The sequence below is a fragment of the Lepidochelys kempii genome, chromosome 1 (genome assembly GCF_965140265.1).
Source record: "Lepidochelys kempii isolate rLepKem1 chromosome 1, rLepKem1.hap2, whole genome shotgun sequence".
NCBI classification, from domain to species: Eukaryota; Metazoa; Chordata; order Testudines; family Cheloniidae; genus Lepidochelys; species Lepidochelys kempii.
The window spans coordinates 304,534,995-304,557,201 of NC_133256.1; the positions used below are offsets into that span (position 1 = coordinate 304,534,995).

The following is a 22,207-nucleotide window of genomic DNA, read 5'->3' on the forward strand; positions in this document are numbered from 1 at the left end:
TTTTTTTTTTTTTTTCTTCTTCTTCTTCTTCTTCAAAAACATGGCTGAAGCTGGGACAGGCTTTCTGGAGCAGCTCAAGTCCTGCATCGTCTGGTCGTGGACTTACCTCTGGACCCTGTGGTTCTTCATCATGCTTTTCCTAGTCTACATCCTGAGGGTGCCTTTGAAGATCAATGACAATCTAACCACAGGTAAACCACATTCTCCTCGGAAACCTCGCGGGCGCTTTCCCGCAGTCCCCCCACCCCCCTTCCCCAAGTTAGTGCAACTTGTGCGGGAGAGAGGGACACGTCTGCAGGCAGAGCTCGTCCGCGAGCCGCGCAGGGGGCTCTCTGCAGCGCTGGGCAGGGGGATTACACTGGAAAGTTGAACTCGCCCCAGTTCAGACTCCTGATCTCCCTTTGCAGCCTGGCACATAAGCCCTGGATTCCCCCTCCTCCCCCCCTCGCCTGTTGCAGGCTCCTCAGGTGCCCGCTGGCGGCTGGAACTGGAGGGGGGGGGGAAATGGGCTGCCTGCAGCTGGCTGCTCCCCTGCCTAGGCCAGGCGGGAGAGACGCGGGGCAGCCCTCGCTCTGCGTCTGTGCACGGAGCAGGGGCAGTTTATTGCCCTGCTCCGCCCGCCCGCCCGCCACGACCGGGTTACTGCAGCTGGCTGAGAACCGAGGAGAAGAAGGTGCTTCCCCCCGCCCCCGGGGTTCAGAATAGCCCCCCAGGCAGCGCTGCCTCCGGAAGCCACAGGGCTGCCTGCACGCCCCGGGCAAGCCCCCTGCCCCGCGTCGGCGGGCAGCTGCAGCCCGCGTCTCCCGTCCCTGCGGCTCCTTCTCTCCGCCAGGGGCCGGCAAGCGCTCGCTGCCCGCAGCGGGTGGGGGTGCGCGGTACGGTGCCACGCCGTGTGCGCCTGGGGCTGCCCGCGGGGGCGTGGGAGTGTCCGCCAGCGGTGCACAGCTGGGGAATAGCCCCGGGCCGGAGGGCAGAGCCAAGCTTGCCTTGAGGATAAGGACTGTCCTCTCTAAACAGGGCCAGCCGGGGTCCCTCTCTGGGCACAGGTTGCTCTGTGTGTGTGTGTCAGGGGCATGGCTAGGTGCTTATGGGGCTGCCTCTCCCATGAGGAGATATTTATTCAAACCTGAGGTTTTGCCCTGGAGAAGTGCAACAGCGCGGAGGGTTGCCTCTTGCCAGGAGGGTGCTGCTTTTAGCAACTGGCTGCCGTAAGTGAGGCTCAGCGAGAGTCCCCTTCCCTAAACATTGCAGTGTCGTGCACTTGGGAGCCGCACAGCTCAGGGCTAATGCCCTCCTAAAGGCACTTTTAAAAATAAACTCGAAATCAGGTGCTCAAGCTGCTAAACATTGCAGATCCTGTTATGAAACATCCTGTTACAAGACTCAAATGGTTTGATAAACCAGAACACAGTTCTAATCATCGTGGTTTTCCTAATGTTTTGTTAAAGAAATTCTTGGCTGTGGTGAGGCGATTTGGTTTAGCAGAGGCAGGAGTTTGGCCTGGTGGCTGATACAGCGCAAGGTTCAACGTTAGCGTGTGTGGTGGGGTATATATGAATCCTTAGTGGCATCTGCTTCCTGCCCGCCAACCAGCAGTTCGTCCCCCAGATCCTGTGTGAATTGGGAGATTGCTCCCAGAATATGGGGCATTGTGAAATATGAGGAAAAATCAAAAGTGAGCATTCGAGACAAATGGGGCTGTGTAAGTGACATAAGACTTAAGTGGCTACTGTAGCACTGCAATAAGTTTAGCCATAATTTTAGAAAATCTTGTAAAGCATATCCTATAACCTTCATTACTAAGGAAGTCCAAAACTGTAACAATAAGGCCCTATTAAATGTGTTAAAACGATAACCTCCATGGCTTACAATAGTATAAATGTATTTGAAAAATTGACCTAATAAAATAATAGTGTTATTACATACACTAGTGCCTGACCCAGTGCCTGGGTGAGACTGGGGCATGGATGAGAGCTAGTTGGCTGAAACTCAGTGTAGAGTTGCTGGTAGTTTGAGGGAAGCAACTAGAAGCTATAGTGAGGATTTGATCCACCCTTTGTCTTGATAGTATGTGTCCACTTTTCACAGTCTGGGGTCTTGGATCTTGGGTCTCCAGTTGCTGTTCAATTGTCATCTAATAACAATTTTGTGGACAGCGTGTTTTCCTTTTTTGGCTGGCGAGGAAATTGCATTCATTTCTTTCACATGTGAACCTTGGTTACTGTGATCCATCCCTTTCCCACTTTAAAATTAGATTATTCTAAAGCTACACTTTAAGTCAATCCAGAAACTGAAGCTGGTGCAGAATGTGGTAGTCCGTTTATTAGGTCATGCAAGCTGCGAGCACACCACCAGTGGTCCATGATCAGCATGGGCTGCTTGGTGGAGTTTAAAGTGCTGGTTTATAGAGGCAAAATGGCCAGGGATTTACCTACTTGAGAGATGGTTATTCTCCCCATGCCATATTGCTACATTTCCTATAAGTGAATGTATCTGAGCTGAAAACCCCGAAGTATAAGGCCTGGTCTACACTAGGGGAGGGGATCGATCTAAGATACGTCGACTTCAGCTGCACTATTCTCGTAGCTGAAGTTGCGTATATTAGATCGACTTAGAATCTCTTACTTCGGGTCCTTGCGGTGCGGGATCGACGGCCGCTGCTCCCTTGTTGACTCCGCTTCTGCCTCTCGCCCTGGTGGAGTTCCGGAGTCGACAGCAGAGCGATCGGGGATCGATTTATCGTGTCTACACTAACACGATAAATCGATCCCCGATAGATCGATCACTACCCGCCGATCCGGCGGGTAGTGTAGACGTGGTCTTAGAGTGGGAGTTCTGGCAGAGCATTCATCATGAGAGGCCCTCCACTTTGCAGCCTACTATCTTTCCTATTTCTTCTTCATCTCATCATCATTGAATTGGTTGAACTAATGGGCATGCTGCAAGGCCTGTTTGTTTACCCAGGTTGCTGAGGAGGGTATAATGATGGCTGATATGTTGGAGGGATGAGGCTGTTGGTTGGGCTTGATTTGCTGTAGTTGGTTATTTTATTCTTTTGGTTTTGAAGTGAGAAACAACTGTTGATTTTACTTTGATTGTATTTTTAATTTTTTGGCAAAGGTGCCTGAGGCCCTGGATAGTCTCTTTTTAATGTATATTTGTTATAAATCAAAATACATTAAAATGTATAGTGTCAACAGTGTGCTAGGAATTCACGGATATGGTCTCTGCTTTGAAGAGCTTACAGTCCTTGAAGAATCAGGTCTAAGATGTAATGAGAAGCAGTCTGATTGAATGATATTTTACATATAGCAGGTTAGTTTTATTCTTTTGATTGGACTTGTTGCGGGGGTGGGGGAGTGGTAGGAAGGTTCTAACCTTTTATTTAACTTTCCTCCCCACTCTGTGACTGTGGAGAAGTCACAGACAATAACTCATGAGGTGGAAGTGAGCTCAACCTGACATCTAGAGGGCAGGTCACAATGTCTGGCCTCCCTTGGTGCAGACCACATCCTCTGGTTATGGAACCTGGGCATCAGGCTCCGAAGTCTGCATTACAAGAGAGTTCTAACTTCCCACCACCTCTCTAGGATGGACTTAAGGGTATAGCCAGAGAAAATCTTTTAAGGGCTAAATTGAGAGTTTACTCTCAGTTCATAGGCAAGGAGCACTGAGTAGCTGTGCTGCTCCAAGAGCAGACTGAGTCACAATTCTACCCCTGGCTCCCTCTTAACTCCCTCCCAGAGCAATCTGTTACTGTCCTATGCCAATTTACTTCCCTGCTTTGCTAAGATATGCTGGCCAGTGGCATACTGGAGAGGCAGAGTCAAGGCTCTGCTAGTTTCTTGCACCTATCGACCTGCTTCCTACCTGCCTCTATGGCAGGGGGTATAGTGGCTCCCTGGAGACCACTTTATCCCCCTCTCCACACTGACCCACAGCCTATTCAGGGGACTATAGGGGGCATCTTATGGTGCATTGTGATCTTGCTCTAAGTGAAAAATATTACATTATTTTAGAAAATAGCAAAACCCTCTTAAAGTGTTTTGTTTTTCTTTTTATTTTAAGAAAAGACATATTTGATTAGATTGAAAGCTCTTTGGGATGGGGACTGTCTTTTGGTTATATGCGGGCACATAGCTGCTACCACTGTACAAAAAATAACATATACATTTGATGTAAAAAAGTGCTATTTTTTCTGTATTACTCTTTAGAAGAACTTGGGCTATTGGGTACCCAGGCATAGATGCAGAGCCTTGCACCTCTTTCTAATTCACTGGCTTAAATCAATAGTGGCCAAAAGCCGTTAACTTCTAATGGATGGCTCGTCTCAGGCAGCCTTGCGGCTGATATTGTCAAGAATTGAATGGTTCTAGAGACTGACCAGTCCTCTGTTCCAGAGAGATGGCTCCTAGTTGGAATTGAGTCCGAGTGGTTGGGCAACATTGGGAAGCTTTCCTCTACTTCCCATGCTGTACATATTCTGTGGATAAACAGGAAACTTCCGTTCCAGGGCTGTCAATCCTTAACCCGTGGATCATATGAATAATTGGTGGCATATTCAGGGATTGGGGCATGGGGGTGGTCAAAAGGAAAATATATTTATGAAAAATTCATAGTTTATTTGAGAGAAGCAGACTGGGCACTGTGGCAAGGGTGAAATCCTTGACTTGATGTAAATTGTACAAACAGAAATAAAGTGTGTGTGTGTGTATATATATATATATATATATATATATATATGGCCTCTTAGCACTTTTTTATAAAGCAGGCCTCGGGCAAAGATTAGAAACCAGGTCATTCTTTTGAATGAAACTGAGAAGTAAAAGATAGCAGAAAGGTTTCTAGAAGATCATCATTGTAGCAGAGGGCTCCCTGCCCATACTATTAAGCCTGGTATATACCCAAAATCCCATTAGTTTACTGAACCAGCAGTAATTTACATAGTGTTAGCCAGTCTGAACTGGGGAGTCTTACCCATGTTAAAGATAAAGCTGTATCTTTTCCCCCTTCAACTCCAGCTGTAACTCATTTATTTTTTCTGCATTTGAGGAAGGTAGTTGTCTCCTCAAAAGCTGTAATACCAGGCAACAGCTTTTTGGGGAGTAGAAAGTGTGAGATATGCAAAACCATTCCCTCTGGGAAGCTGAGAATATTATCTCCACAGTGTTTGCCAGCCCCATTTGGTTTGAGAAGGAAATACATTGAGATCTGACTTGATCCTAGGACTCCTACCTGCACACAGTAGATTCAAAGCACTACAGACTTCATAGAATATCAGGGTTGGAAGGGACCCCTGAAGGTCATCTAGTCTAACCCCCTGCTTGAAGCAGGACCAATTCCCAGTTAAATCATCCCAGCCAGGGCTTTGTCAAGCCTGACCTTAAAAACCTCTAAGGAAGGAGATTCTACCACCTCCCTAGGTAACACATTCCAGTGTTTCACCACCCTCTTAGTGAAAAAGTTTTTCCTAATATCCAATCTAAACCTCCCCCACTGCAACTTGAGACCATTACTCCTCGTTCTGTCATCTGCTACCATTGAGAACAGTCTAGAGCCATCCTCTTTAGAACCCCCTTTCAGGTAGTTGAAAGCAGCTATCAAATCCCCCCTCATTCTTCTCTTCTGCAGGCTAAACAATCCCAGCTCCCTCAGCCTCTCCTCATAAGTCATGTGTTCTAAACCCCTAATCATTTTTGTTGCCCTTCGCTGGACTCTCTCCAATTTATCCACATCCTTCTTGTAGTGTGGGGCCCAAAACTGGACACAGTACTCCAGATGAGGCCTCACCAATGTCGAATAGAGGGGAATGATCACGTCCCTCGATCTGCTCGCTATGCCCCTACTTATACATCCCAAAATGCCATTGGCCTTCTTGGCAACAAGGGCACACTGCTGACTCATATCCAGCTTCTCGTCCACTGTCACCCCTAGGTCCTTTTCCGCAGAACTGCTGCCTAGCCATTCGGTCCCTAGTCTGTAGCGGTGCATTGGATTCTTCCATCCTAAGTGCAGGACCCTGCACTTATCCTTATTGAACCTCATCAGATTTCTTTTGGCCCAATCCTCCAATTTGTCTAGGTCCTTCTGTATCCTATCCCTCCCCTCCAGCGTATCTACCACTCCTCCCAGTTTAGTATCATCCGCAAATTTGCTGAGAGTGCAATCCACACCATCCTCCAGATCATTTATGAAGATATTGAACAAAACCGGCCCCAGGACCGACCCTTGGGGCACTCCACTTGATACCGGCTGCCAACTAGACATGGAGCCATTGATCACTACCCGTTGAGCCTGACAATCTAGCCAGCTTTCTACCCACCTTATAGTGCATTCATCCAGCCCATACTTCCTTAACTTGCTGACAAGAACACTGTGGGAGACCGTGTCAAAAGCTTTGCTAAAGTCAAGAAACAATACATCCACTGCATTCCCTTCATCCACAGAACCAGTAATCTCATCATAAAAGGCGATTAGATTAGTCAGGCATGACCTTCCCTTGGTGAATCCATGCTGGCTGTTCCTGATCACTTTCCTCTCATGCAAGTGCTTCAGGATTGATTCTTTGAGGACCTGCTCCATGATTTTTCCAGGGACTGAGGTGAGGCTGACTGGCCTGTAGTTCCCAGGATCCTCCTTCTTTCCTTTTTTAAAGATTGGCACTACATTAGCCTTTTTCCAGTCATCCGGGACTTCCCCAGTTCACCACGAGTTTTCAAAGATAATGGCCAATGGCTCTGCAATCACATCATGGTGGACAGTAAACAGGATTTAAAAAACATTAAGACCTCAGGCAGATCAACATGCATGCAGTTTGTTTTTTGGACACTTGCAAGGTATTATTCTAATTATTTCATTCTTTTATTCTTGTTTATGTATTTACAATGTTGGCAGAATTTGATTTTTATTTATTTTATAATTTCAACTGATAATACTGATTAAGCATTTTTTTTGTTTTTGAAAGTTCACAGTTGCACAAAATTATGGGGTTTAAGCATTTATTTTTAGAAATTTTTACAGCTGTAAGTTTCCATAGTTGTGGGAAGTTGTATGGGGATCAGGCAACGGGGTGTCAGACAATAATTGTTAAAGCTTTATAACCATGAAAACTTAAATTTTTAACATCACATGTCTAAATATACAAAGTAAATATCCTTACATTGAATTCTAATCTGCTCTCAAACCACATTTTTCTTCTTTGCCAATCTAAAATTTTAATTATTCATAGAAATATTTTTTTCATCAGTTTGTGTAAGGTGAAATCAACATTTACTAATAAAAATCTAATCCTACCAAACCTACAGTGATAATATGTATAAGACTGACTGTACTATCTAGCAGTACCCAGCAGATATGTTTAAACACTTTTTGTAGCATCTTCTCCATTTCAGAAAACTGTGGAGTCCATATGAGAACTAATCAAATGCGTGTTGCTTCTACTTTTTTTTTCTGGGATTGAAGTATCTCATTCACTGTTCTGCTATTTCAGTTGAAATACATTATTATAGCAGCGTTCAGATGAGTCATCATGTTTTTCACTGAAATGACCCAGACACAACTGATGTGCCAGTATGAAGGCTAAAAATGGGAAAAGCCTTTCACAGCTGTGGCTTTTAAGGCAAACAAGCAACTCCTAAACTTTGCAATGAAAATTAGTTACAGTAGGAGAACAAAAAGAAAAGGAGGACTTGTGGCACTTAGAGACTAACAAATTTATTTGAGCATAAGCTTTCGTGAGCTACAGCTCACTTCATCGGATGCATTCAGTAGGAGAACAGTATACAAAATGTGGCTTTTATACTTTATCTGTCCCCATATAGTACCACACAGCATTCTGATTAGAATATTAGCACAATACAGTCTCAGTAAAGTGTATGTTAAATAGATTAAAAACTGGCTAATTTGCGGATCTCAAAATGTAGTCAGTTGTCAATGGGGAACCATCATCAAATGGGAGTACTAGATTGGTACTAGACCTGATACTATTATTCCTCATTTTCATCAGTGATCTGAAAGTAAATATGAAAACACTTAGCACACTGGGCCCATATAGGAAAAAAATTCAAGACATGCCTCCAGTGTGGAGGACTGTACTCTGGGAAGCAGTGACTCTAAAAAAGAATTTATGGGTCATAGTGGACAAGCAACTCAATATGAGTTTCCAATGCAAAGCTGTGGCAAAATGGGCTAATGTGATGCTTTGATGGGTAAATGGGAGTAGGGAGGTGATTTTATCATTTTACCTCTATATACAGCATTGGTGAGTCTGATAATAGACTACTGTGTCTGCTGTTCCAGTGTCCACAGTTTAAAAAGAATGTTGAAAAATTGGAGAAGGCACAGAAAACAGCCATAAAATGATTCAAGGGCTGGAGAATATACCTGTCAGTGAGAGACTTAGAGAGCTCAGTTTGTTTAGTTGATCAAACAGAAAACTGAGAAGTGACTTGATTACAGTGTATAAATTCTTCTAAGTGGAGAATATACTGAATACTAAAGAGCTCTTTAATCTCCGGGACAAAGGCATAGCAAGAACTCGTGGCAGAAAGCTGAAGTCAGACACACTCAAACTGGAAATAAGGTGTACGTGTTTAAGAGTGAAGGTGATTAAGCCAGTGGTTCCCAAATTTTTCAGGGTCGCACCCCTCCATACCCCTGTCCATTTCCCGGGGTATGGGGGGGGATGCAGATAGAGATAAAGGGGACAAGGCTGGGGGTGGGTCTGGAGTCAGGAGCAGAGTCCTGGCTGGGGCTGGGGGAAGGGCCAGAGCAGAGCTGGGGGCGGAGCAGGCCTGGGTGGCGCTCCTTTCCACCCCTCATGGGGGCTGGCCTGGGCTCTGCTGCGCCTCCCTGAATGTTCCTCCATGCCCTCCTAGAGGGATGTGCCCCACAGTTTGGGGGGATTAAGCACTGAAACAGACCATGAAGGAAAGTGACGGATTCTCCGTCTTTTGATGTTTTCAAATCAGGACCGGATGCCTTTCTGAAAGATATGCTTTAATGAAAGACAAGTTATTGGGCTCAGTCCCGGGGTAACTTGATGAAATGTAATGATCTGTGATATACAGGAGGTCAGACTAGGTGATCTAATGGTCCCTTCTGGCTTTAAACTATGAATTTATGAATATGGAGTGTGATATTATTTTCCTTTTGATGTGTATATATTAGTACTCCTACCATTCTGTGGCTCTGTTGGGGCTGGCAATGCTGGTTAGTCTTGTTTTATATTAGTAGGGAGCGCAATCTATGAATCCATGTAAGGCCTGATAGTCCTCTCAGTTACACCATTTTTACATCAGTGCAACTCTAGTATCTTTAGTGGAGTTACTTCTTACAGTGGGAGTCAGGTCCATGATATAACACTACACCCATTCCATTTGATCTCAGTAAAATTTAAAAAACAAAATGCCAAAGTTAATTTTTAAATTAATCAACAATAACCTTTGAACTACTGTAACCATGACATCCTTTTAACCAGGAAACAGTACAGCATATTCAGGCTGGAATACTAAAATAAAACAAGAATTTAAATAAGGAATGTGATGTCTTAGTCCAAAATAAATAGAATACACTTGATTATTTTTATAAATAGTTTCCCTTCAAGTCAGCAGCTAGAGTCAACATCAATGTGAATTGGATTAGGACACACCTTTTATACAAATATACAACTTGTTTTTTTTCCCCCTGCGATAACAGTTCTGCCCTTTATTCCTTTTCTGAAATAAATAGTGTTTAACTTTTGAGACTCAATTGCTGACTACTGTGTATTTCCTTTTGAGGGTAAAAGAAAGATAGATTTAATTACTAGGGCATTAAACATCATTTGTTGCATTTGGCTTGTGACAGGACAGATAAGCAGATTCATCAGAGGCTTTTGTGAGTCACTGAAAGTAGAGAAGTTTAGAGATCTGACTTCCTAAAAATGGACATAACTATAGAGATTTTTCAATATCAATTGTTCCACCTCCCTATTAATCTAATGTTTTGTCTGCATCTTATTACTGGGTACCTATCTCCATCCTAGCTGAGTGGAGAAAAAAACTCTAACCAGTGGAGACCACTGTTACCCAGTTCAGCATTCAGCCACGAGAATGTGCCATAATCCCTGGCATACAGGGAAAAGGAAATTGTATCCTTGTGAGGTCAGAGGGAACCAGGCTCATGGGAGGGAGACAGAAGATGCCTGTATGCAGCAGGCCAGACGCTGCAGCCTGGGAGGAAAGGTCAGGCTGCCTAGACAACTGGGTTAGGAATTGCTAAGTAATTTGCATTGGGTTTTTGCATCCTTTGATTCTGGCAGCATACACGGAATCTGAATATTCATAGGATTCCATCGAAGGCAACAACCTAATGCTTGGAGCACCAGACATCTGGAGGGAACAGGTCTATCTCAACACTTACTGCAACACCCTGCAGTATATGAGTTGGCTACAGCAGGGTTAAAAAACAACAATAATAAAAATCCTGTCATGAGAATTATCCCATATTTGGGCCAGATTCAGCAATCAGAGCACTAGCCTGGGACTTGGAAACCACAGCTTTGATAGAGACTTCCTGTGTGCGCTTAGGGAAATCACTTAGGGTAGAGTTCTGCCCCATTGAAGTCAATGGGAGTATTCCCACTGACTTCAGTGTGGGGCTAGGATTTCAGCTTCTATATGTGTCTTCACTGCAGAGTTGACTCAGACTCTTATTCAGGTGTCCCTAACCCCGCTCCCATCCACACACACTACCCTCTCACCTGAGTTTGGTGGTGCTTTCAGCCTGGGCTATCTGTCCCAGCAGGTTAGAACCTGGGTTCCGCTTTAAGTCAGGCAGGTAACCCACCCACTTTGCAGTGAGGATTCAGGCTAACTCACTTGAGTGCTGACAGTCTTCCAATGCTTTTCAAGAAGAATAGGCAGGCTCTCCCACAATTCACTGAGTGAGAATCAAAGAGTGATTCCTCTTGCAGGAGTGCAAAGAACGATGGGATATGCCCCCAGTAGTGCTAGTAACACATGCAGGGGAGTGCAGCACCAGTGAAGACTCAGTAATTTGAGTAGGGCTTTCCAGAGTGTCCCCCCTCCCCACTCCCTACCCCCGGGCTCGGCTAACCTGCATGTTTGGAGCCAGGTTCCAATCACCCAGGTTAAGTTTGCAGTGAACACATAATCTAAAATGTTCAGTGCCTCAGTTCTCCATCTGTGAAATGGGGATAAGGGTACTTCCCTATATCACAGGGGTGTCGTAAGGAAAAATACACAGAGTGAGGCACACAGACACTACAGTGATGGGGTCCCCCTAAGATAGATTCATTGGTATGTTCAGCTATATGGTTGAGCAGCTGGAGCATACCAGTGAATCTAATCCTTTAAGTCTTCATGTTAAGCAATAAATCCATTTAAGAAAACAAAGAGTCTGATTTTATAAGCGGTAACATTGTGGGAGATGCATGTGGGCAAAATGGAGCCCTCCCCACAATTTCTGAAAGCAAGAATATACTGATTTTGGGGGCATTGTTTGTGAGTGAAAAATGGTAGTTTCTAATCTCTGCCTCCCAGATTTATAGACAACAAAAGAAGGGTTAGCATAGGACAACACATAGTGGGTACCCAAATGGGTTGACCCGAAGAAGAACTGTGTGTAGCTCAAAATCTGTTTTTTTTTTTTTCACCAGTAGAAATTGGTCCAATAAAAGATAATCCTTCACCCACTTGTCACCCAGTAATCAGTCATATTATACAAGACTACAAGGTATAGTAGAAAATGTAATTTATATCTACTCCTAAAACTACCTTAAACTAGTGGCCACTTCATGTCATCTACTGTGGGTAGGGTTGCCACTTTTGGTTGAATGTATTCCTGCAGATTTCATTACATGACATAATCTTTAATTAAAGATTAATCTTGAATTCAAGATTAATCTTTAATTCCTGGAGACTCCAGGCCAATCCTGGAGGCTTGGCAACCCTAACTGTGGGGTGTTTGGGGCCCTGGGATCTACATAAGTGAAGATCTAGGGTGACATCCTGATTCTATTGAAGTCAGTGGAGATTTTGCTATTAATGTAAATGGGACCAGGATTTCGCTCTTAGGGAGCTCTTCAACTAGTCCAAGAATGATTCCCTCCAGGCAGTGTTTTTTCTGAACGGTCATGGAGCCCATTGCCAAGTGTGTGGGGAGGGGGGGGGGAAGAGGTGAAGGACAGCAAAAACTACTCTGCCCCTAGTACCTTCATGAGGGGTAAGGCAAGGTTTTAGTGGTGTAGAAGGCCATCAGCTCTTGATTCGAATTAATTTCAAAATATGTTATCTCCGACTGCATCAAAAAGGTGTCTTGAATGTGTGGACAGAGTGATTGTTCCTGCTCATTCCAGTTCAAGACAATTAATAATTAGAATCTGAAACTATTAGTTTGAAAAAGTACAAGGGAAAGGACTTTCAGTTTTGTATAACTTTAAAAAAAAAATGGAAAGTGAGCAGCCTGTATTTCTTTGGGGGAGGATTGGGGGCTTTTGTTTCTATATTGACCAGATAGTCGGTAATAACTTAGCCCAGTTTCAAAGCCTACTTTCTTTTATGGTCCTGATTTCATAATATTGTTTGTGTGAATTATGTAAATGTACATATTACAACAACAAATCTCGGGTGAAATCCTGATACCATTAAAGTCAATGGCAGAACTCCCATTGATTTCAGTGGGGCCAGATTTCACTCCAACAATGCAATGGTTTTTAATTTTTTTTTTTAAATTTGAATTGCTTAATGTAAAGAGTTAACGATAGCTAAGGCTCCATGTTTGTCATGGAAGTCATGGATTCCGTGACTTCTGCAGAGGCTAGTGTACCTGGCCTGGGCCTGCTTGGGCAGCCTCTGGGTCAGGCGTACCAGCCGCTGCTGGGGCAGACTCGGGCCACCCTGCCATAGGCGTTTGGGTGTGGGGGGGCTCATGGCTGGGGGTTGGAGTGCGGGGCAGCGCTTTCCTGCGGGGGGCAGTGCTCCATGGCTGGGGTGTGGGGCAGCGCTTACCTGCGGGGGGCAGTGCTCCCCGGAAGGGAGACAGCAACTTCCCCTCTCTCAGCTCCTAGCTCCAATGCTGCCTCCGCCCGCAGGCACCGCCCCCACAGCTCCCATTGGCCTCGATTCCCAGCCAATGGGAGCTACAGAACTGGGACTTAGGGTGGAGCAGAGGCAGCACGTGGGGCCTGGAGCTGGGTTCCCCGCTTGCCTGGAGCTGGGTAGGGAGCCTGCCCCCGCACCCTCCCAGCACGCACGGTGCTCCCCTGGGTCACCCTCCTGAATCGCCCCTCTCCCGCAAGTTTTAGTCAGGGGTATACAGTAAAAGTCATGGACAGGTCACAGGTCATGAATTTTTGTTTACTGCCCATGACCTGTCCATGACTTTTACTAAAATTGCCTGTAACTAAAATGTAGCCTTAATGATAGCACCACTTTAACTATATCAGTTTTAATCCTGCATAGAGATTTTATTTTAAAACAAGAAATCTAATAATTTTTTATTTAGATTTTATTTGTGATCTTGGCTCAATTTTTTTGCAGATTGCATCTGATAGTACATGCGGCTAGTTTTGAACAACACTATTAATTACTTTTCTTTAATTTTGTTGTTTGTAATATTTTTATTAAAATGGAAATTTTTTTCTTTTTAAATAAACGCTGATTTTATTTTTTTCTTCATTTCTAATGAATCTGAAACAAACCTCTTTTTGTTTATTGTTCACCACCATCTTCGATTATGTCAGTTACAGCTCTGGAAAGTGTTAGCTGTGACGTAGAGCCTGTAAGCAATGTTTGCATATTAGGTGTTTTTGTTTGCTTGTCTTTGTCCTGCAAAAATGGTGGCGATTTGGATTGTTAATATTAAATTTAGATTAAGATTCAAGTGGATACTGCACACCAGATTTTAACAGTTTTAAGGTATGTAAAATTTTGGGCGTGATCTGTTTGGAAAGTGCCCTTTTAAGCTTTAAAAGAGAGACGATTACTTGCAGAAATGTAGCATACTATTTGCAACATGGATTTCTGTTTCAAAGACTTCAGATTAGGGCTACCTTAAAAGAAAAAAAAGAATGAAAATTAAAATTTGTCGCCTGATAAGTGGAGCATGTAGTGGTATAGTAGAAGACTTCTGACCTAGAAATTTAAATATTTCCTTTCAGAGTGAGTTAGTTTGTTTTTGTTTTAACTCAGGGATATGGTTTTCAGTTATTTGGCAAAAAACTCTCAAATGAAAGCAGCTGTTAATGAAGTTCCAATCTAATGCAGAGATAGCAAAAATATTTTAAGGTGTTTTAAAAACTGGCTTTTTTCCAGAGGGGTTGTAATACACTGAACTGCCAATATTTCAGAGGAAACATGCAAACCAGGCTATTTGAAGCTCTGCATGATAAAATCTTGAACAAAAGTACTATGGACTCGTCCTGACTGATGTACAAATGCTGAATTATACTGTAAGCTCTTAACTAAACTGCAAGATCATCTGGGCAGGGACCTTGGTTAAAATTTGCAGAATTGCCTAAACCCCATTTTCAGAACTGACTTAGGCACATTGGACCATATGTAAAAGGTATTTAGGCACTTAAAGATGCAGATAGGTGCCCAGTAAGATTTTCAAAAGCTTCTATGCACCTAACTCCCATGTCTCTGAAAATTCCACAAGGTGCCTATCAGTTTCTTGAGGTGCCTACATATTTTTGATTCTCAGTGGGACCTAGGCTCCTAAGTGTTTAAGTCAGTTTTGAAAATGAAAGAGACTCCTAAGTCATGTAGGTGCTTCTGAAAAGTTTACTCCTTATCTTCTGGTAGATGTTTAAAAACTGAATATGGCCTTATTTGCATAGATAAAAGAAAAGTAATAGCTTTGCATAAATCAATCCAGTAAGTTTGCATATACAGAAGAAAAAGTAGCTAACACTGCCCATTTACAGTGAATATTCAGGAAAGTCCTTGAACAAATAAGTATACATAATTCCAAACAAAAGCACTATATATTAAACAAACTAGCAAAAAGGGCTAACATGATACTTGAATGCATTAATACGAATATTAGTAGGAACAGGAGTAGGTAGCTAATATCACTTCTGCATACAGCACTGGTGAGGTCATTCCTGGAATACTGTGTTCTGGTGTCCACACTTTAAAAGGGATGTTGAAAAGTTGGAGAGGGTACATAGAAGAGCCATGAAAATGATTCAAGGTTTGGAAAACAGACCGTACAAAGACTAATGGAGCTCAATCTATTTAGCTAATCAAATAAATGGTTAAGAGGCAACTTGACCACAGTTTATAATTACCTACACAGGGAGACAATATCCAATAGCAGAGGGTTCTTTAATCTAGCAGGCAAAGGCATAACCAGAACCAATAGCTGGAAGTTGAAGACAGCAAAGTTCAAGCTGGAAATAAGGCTCACACTTTTTAACCGTGAACATAATCAGCTGTTGGAACCAATCACCGAAGGATGTGGGAAACTCTCCAGCCCTTGGAGTCTTTAAATCATGATTGGCTCTCTCTCTGAAACATATGCTGCAGTTCAACCACAAGTTGTTGGGCTGGAGTTAGGAATCATCGAGTTGAAATACGGCCTGTGTTATGCAGATGGTGAGACTAGACTATCATTATTTTTGGCCTTAATATCTCTGAGTTTATGCAACATTAAGGCCCTGACCAGGCAGGCACTTATGAACATGCTTAACTCGAGTGCAAGTTATGTCACTGACTCTAATACCACATGCTTAAAACTGAGCGCTTCTATAAGAGTTTACAGGATTGGGGCCTCAGGTTACAAAATGATTTGAGGGATGGAGAAAATGCCATACTTAATGAGCTCAATCTGTTTCATTTATCACAAGATGGAGAAGTGACTTGATTTCAGGGCATAAATACTTTCAAATGGAAAAAAATACTGGTTACTAGAGGGCTCTTTAATCTAGCAGATTAAGGCATAACAGGAACCAATGGCTGGAAGCTGAAGCCAGAAAAATTCAAATAAGAAATAAGGCACATATTTTTAATGATGAGGGTGATTCACCATTGGAACACACCACCAGGGGTAGTGGTGGATTCTCCATCTCTTAAAGTCTTCAAATCAAGACTGGATGCCTTTCTGAAAGATACGTGTTAGCCAAACACAAGTCATGCTTTCGTGAAACTTAAGTTACTGGGCTCAGTACAGGGTAACTGGGGGGAAATTTAATGGCCTGTGGCATGCAAGAGTGATGAGCTAATGATTCCTTTTGGCCTTAAACTATATGAACACGAAGTAATTCAAAGTAAAACAACGACAAAGTTACGGTAGCCTGCGCACCAATCACAGCCTTGAGGTTGCTACTGTGGGTGACAAGAAAAAAGTTAACTTTATTCGAAAGAGATTTTCAGATGTAACTATTTAAATCCCAACTCCAAGCATCTGCCAATACCTTTCATGCAACTGAGAGCTATATGGGAGGTATTTACTATGTGCAGTAGATTTCTAGCCAAACCAGAATACTGAAGGCAATGGTCAGAAATATCACTTGGCTATCACCCATTTGGAAACATTGCAGAAATGGAAGCATAGAGAAATGAAGGCTGTGGTCCTGCAAATGTTTGTACATCTGTTTGACTTTACACACAAATCAATGGGATTAAGTTAAAATTAAGAATGTGCATGAGTATTTGCAGGAGTGGAGTTTAAATAATTTGCAGGATTGGGGAAACCTGTAGCATAGAACCCAGATCTCCTGAGTCCCGAGACAATCTTTTCCTACATTTTTCTGCTTGCCACCTCTAACACCTGTTGTCTTCTCAAAGGGGTTTGAGTATTTGACGAAGAATTTTGATGAAAATGTAGCTTGATTTCTCTAGCCAAGCTATGAGCTGCTTGTGGAATAGTATTACTCTGTTATTTGTTAGTGTGCTTTTGAAGCCCTCTTCCACCTGTTTTTAAATTAGCTCTCTGTGGCATTGGAGGCCTCCATTGAAAGATTGTATTATAAGCTCTAGCTTGTCTTCTCATGTCTGTAAAGTGCCATGTGCACCAATGGTGCTGAATAAATACTAATGAACTACTGTTGCATTGTAAATTACCAGCAGAGACTAATTGGATGTTTTGTTTTGTTTGTTTCTTGGTACAGTATTGCAGAAGGACATCCATTTTTAACATGGAAAAAATGTTTAAGCTTAAACAAGGGTAATGCATTTAATGGGAACAGTGTCACACTTTCAAAAGACAGAACTAACAAGTTGTTACTGTTAAGCCTGAGGAAAGGATAAAAATTCAAAGTCCGAATCAAAATGGGCCAGCTGCTAAGAGAAGACAAAGATTTATTATTGCTTCGTCTAAAGTGAAGATTTATCACTATGGTCTATTCAATGCTTAAGTGATTAAGTGCATTTAAATATAGCAATTAAAAGATTAAGAGTAACAGGGGAAAAATGAAATTGTTTATAGTTGTCATAAGCAAGATTCCTTTTCTGCAAAGCTTTGCCAACTGCTACCATGCAATGTTGTAATTTCCAGCTCACTTTCTAGAAGTAAACTTGGCTTTGGAGTGAAATGTAAAGCCTACTGGGTTGTTCTGTTAGTTTGTATTCTCAGCAGTGAAATGCTAAGAGAGCAGATTAAAAAGTGGAATAGCACTTGAATTATATGTATATTTTCTTTTCTAAATCTTGTAAGTTGTCTGTTTCACTTAAAAATGTGCTAGTAACGTGAGAGTGCTGCACATTTGTCTTCACATAAACAAATGGCTTGGTGTCACTATGGATATGTTTCATGCTGAGGATTGACCATTTTTTATACTACAGGCTGGCCTGGCACATGGTTATCTGATCTACTAACCCATGCCACCTTCCATGTGATATCGACCATTGCTATAGTTAAATAATAAATTTAACAGGATAGTGTTGATCCAACCAGAGAGCTCCAACACAAATTGCAGTTTAATACATACGGCTTGATCTGCCCCTCTTCTTCCACAAATGAAGTATAAAGAAGATCTTGGTTGGGTAGCATAGAAGCGGAAGAGTACCAGGACTTCAGTATACTAGTTTCTCTTTCCCCGCACATAAAAACCTGTATGTGAGTGTTCTGTGGATTAAGATAAGGCAGAGCTGGGTGGGGTACAGGAAAGACATCTGTTCTCTGTAGCAGTAAGCCTTATCCTCCCTATCTTCCCCATACACCACTGTCCAAAAAGCTCTGTAAAGAATCCTGTGGTTGAAGTGTTGGTGACATCAGGTAAACAGCGATGACAGCCAGACATCTTTGGAGTGTGTCTGAGAGAGAGAGCATCAACCAGGGAGAGGCATCATTGGAAGCATGGCTTTTGAAGAAGCCATACTGTTCTACAGGGCAGGAAGCAGTAAGAGATGCTAGGACCCACTGTGTAAAATATTGGCCCCCACTGAAGTTTTGCCTTCTACTTTAGTGGAGCCAGGATTTCATCCCTCACATCCATGGATTAACCTTCCTTCCCCAAGGTAATGATGCTATGAAAACTCAATGAGAGAGAAATCAGTAAGTATCCAGTGCCCTGAAGAAACTTGCAAAAGTACAGACAGATATCCTCTTCCTTTCCAAATGCAAACAGATGGACATCATACCAAATGGACTGAAGGTGAAAAATCCATTGCTCTCTACATACTGCAGGGGCCACAGTGAAAGATTATGCCATACGCTATCAAAGAAACTGAGGAACCACTGATCAGCATCCTATACAGCAAACAGGAAAACATCAAAAAAGAGCTCTCCAACCTGGAGAGACTCGTAAATAACCAACCTTCCATACAAACAGACTTTACCAAAATAAGACAGGAGATCTACATTACACATTTCACCTCTCTACAAAGGAAAAAGGACTGTAAACTGTCTAAAATCCTACCTGGCACATGGGGCCACAAAAGTGGTACCCCTAACTCACCCACAGGGCCGGCTCTACCGTTTTTGCTGCCCCAAGCAGCATGCCGAATTGCCGCCACCGCGAGCGGCTGAAGAGAGAGAAGCTGTAGCCAAATTGCCACTGCCGCGAGCAGCTGAAGAGATGGGGGCTGCTGCCGATTTGCCGCCGCAGGCGGCTGAAGATAGAGGCTGCCGCAAAATTGCCGCCGCTGTGGAAACACCCTAATGGCACACGAGCTGCCGCCCCAAGCACCTGCTTGGAACGCTGGTGCCTGGAGCCAGCCCTGCTCACCCAGCAATATCGTCTAAACTGATACTAAACTGGGAGGAGTGGTAGATACGCTGGAGGGGAGGGATAGGATACAGAAGGACCTAGACCAATTGGAAGATTGGGCCAAAAGGAATCTGATGAGGTTCAATAAGGATAAGTGCAGGGTCCTGCACTTAGGACGGAAGAACCCAATGCACAGCTACAGACTAGGGACCGAATGGCTAGGCAGCAGTTCTGCGGAAAAGGACCTAGGGGTGACAGTGGACGAGAAGCTGGATATGAGTCAGCAGTGTGCCCTTGTTGCCAAGAAGGCCAATGGCATTTTGGGATGTATAAGTAGGGGCATAGCGAGCAGATCGAGGGACGTGATCGTTCCCCTCTATTCGACATTGGTGAGGCCTCATCTGGAGTACTGTGTCCAGTTTTGGGCCCCACACTTCAAGAAGGATGTGGATAAATTGGAGAGAGTCCAGCGAAGGGCAACAAAAATGATTAGGGGACTGGAACACATGAGTTATGAGGAGAGGCTGAGGGAGCTGGGATTGTTTAGCCTGCAGAAGAGAAGAATGAGGGGGGATTTGATAGCTGCTTTCAACTACCTGAAAGGGGGTTCCAAAGAGGATGGCTCTAGACTGTTCTCAATGGTAGCAGATGACAGAACGAGGAGTAATGGTCTCAAGTTGCAGTGGGGGAGGTTTAGATTGGATATTAGGAAAAACTTTTTCACTAAGAGGGTGGTGAAACACTGGAATGCGTTACCTAGGGAGGTGGTAGAATCTCCTTCCTTAGAGGTTTTTAAGGTCAGGCTTGACAAAGCCCTGGCTGGGATGATTTAACTGGGAATTGGTCCTGCTTTGAGCAGGGGGTTGGACTAGATGACCTTCTGGGGTCCCTTCCAACCCTGATATTCTATGATTCTATGATCGTCAATCTATCCAGCTACACACTCAGTCCGGCAGAAGAGTCTGTCCTATCTCGGGGACACTTTTTTTTTTTTTTTTTTTGCCCCACCACCCCCACAAACATGATACAGTTCTGCGGTGATCTGGAAGCCTACTTTCACCGTCTCCGACTCAAAGAATACTTTCAAGATAACAGTGAACAGCGCACTGATACACAGACACCCTTCCACCAACAGCACAAGAAGAACAACTCCACATAGACCCCTACTTAGGGTCGAAATGACAGTCTGAACTGATGCATAGAATGCTTCCACCGACGTACACAGGCAGAAATTGTGAAAAACAATATCGCTTGCCTCATAACCTAAGTCGTACCTAATGCAATGCCATCCACAGCCTCAGAAATAACCCTGACATTATAATCAAAGAGGCTGATGTCGTCATGAACAGGTCTGGCTACCAAAAGGAGGCTGCCAGATAACTCTCCAATACCAAATTCTACAGGCTACTTTCCTCAGATCCCACTGAGGAATACACTAAGAAACTGCACCATCTACTCAGGACACTCCCTACACTAACACAGGAACAAATCAACATACCCTTAGAGCCCTGACTGGGGCTATTTTATCTACTACCCAAGATCCATAAACCTGGAAATCCTGGAAACCCCATCATCTCGGACATTGGCACTCTCACTGAAGGACTATCCGGGTATGTAGACTCTCTACTCAGACCCTATGCCACCAGCACTCCCAGCTATCTCCGTGACACCACTGATTTCCTGAGAAAACTACAATGCATTGGTGATCTTCCAGAAAACACCATCCTAGCCACCATGGATGTAGAGGCTCTCTACACAAACATCCCACACACAGATGGAAAACAAGCTGTCAGGAACAGTATCCCTGATGATGCCACAGCACAACTGGTTGCTGAGCTCTGTGACTTTATCCTCGCGCATAATTATTTCAAATTTGGTGACAATATATACCTCCAGACCAGTGGCACCGCTATGGCCCCACAATATGCCAACATTTTTATGGCTGACCTGGAACAACGCTTCCTCAGCCCTCGTCCACTCACGCCCCTTCTCTACCTACGCTGCATTGATGACATCATCTTCATCTGGACCCATGGGAAGGAAACCCTGGAAGAATTCCACCACAATTTCCACAGCTTCCACCCCACCATCAACCTCAGCCTGGACCAATCTACACGGGACGTCCACTTCCTAGACACCACGGTGCAAATAAGTGACGGTCACGTTAACACCACCCTATCCTGAAAACCCACCGACCGCTATGCCTACCTTCATGCCTCCAGCTTCCATCCCGGACACACCACACGATCCATTGTCTACAGCCAAGCACTGAGGTACAACCGCATTTGCTGCAACCCCTCAGAGACCAAAACCTACAAGATCTTCACCAACCATTCTCAAAACTATGATACCCACATGAGGAAATAAGGAAACGGATCAACAGAGCCAGACATGTACCCAGAAGCCTCCTGCTGCGAGACAAGCCCAAGAAAGAAACCAACAGAATTCCACTGGCCATCACATACAGTCCTCAGCTAAAACCTCTCCAACGCATCATCAGTGATCTACAACCCATCCTGGACAATGATCCCTCACTTTAACAGGCCTTGGGAGGCAGGCCAGTCCTCACCCACAGACAACCCGCCAACCTGAAGCATATTCTCACCAACAACGACACAACGCACCATAGTAACTCTAACTCAGGAACCAATCTATGCAACAAACCTTGATGCCAACTCTGCCCACATATCTACACCAGCAACACCATCACAGGAGCTAACCAGATCAGCCACACCATCACCAGTTCATTCACCTGCACGTCCACCGATGTAATATACGCCATCATGTGCCAGCAATGCCCCTCTGCTATGTATATCGGCCAAACTGGACAGTCGCTACATAAAAGGATAAATGGACACAAATCAGATATTAGGAATGGCAATATACAAAAACCTGTAGGAAAACACTTCAATCTCCCTGGACACACAATAGCAGATTTAAAGGTAGCCATTCTGCAGCAAAAAAACTTTAGACCTGGATTTCAAAGAGAAACTGCTGAGCTTCAATTCATTTGCAAATTTGACACCATAAGCTCAGGATTAAACCAAGACT

At 43.8% G+C, this 22,207-nt stretch overlaps 1 protein-coding gene across 4 annotated transcripts in view; it reads left to right on the forward strand.

Moving 5' to 3' along the window:
- The window catches only part of ST7 (suppression of tumorigenicity 7), a 233,567-nt gene continuing 211,360 nt past the window's right edge, over positions 1-22,207 (forward strand). The window contains exon 1 of one of the 4 annotated variants that reach the window (XM_073328161.1): positions 1-191. In XM_073328161.1, the coding sequence (XP_073184262.1) occupies positions 41-191 (151 nt within the window). In that variant the 5' untranslated portion in view covers positions 1-40. The remainder of the gene's footprint in view (positions 192-22,207) is intronic. The other 3 variants (XM_073328156.1, XM_073328160.1, XM_073328158.1) reach the window with 3 other exon arrangements.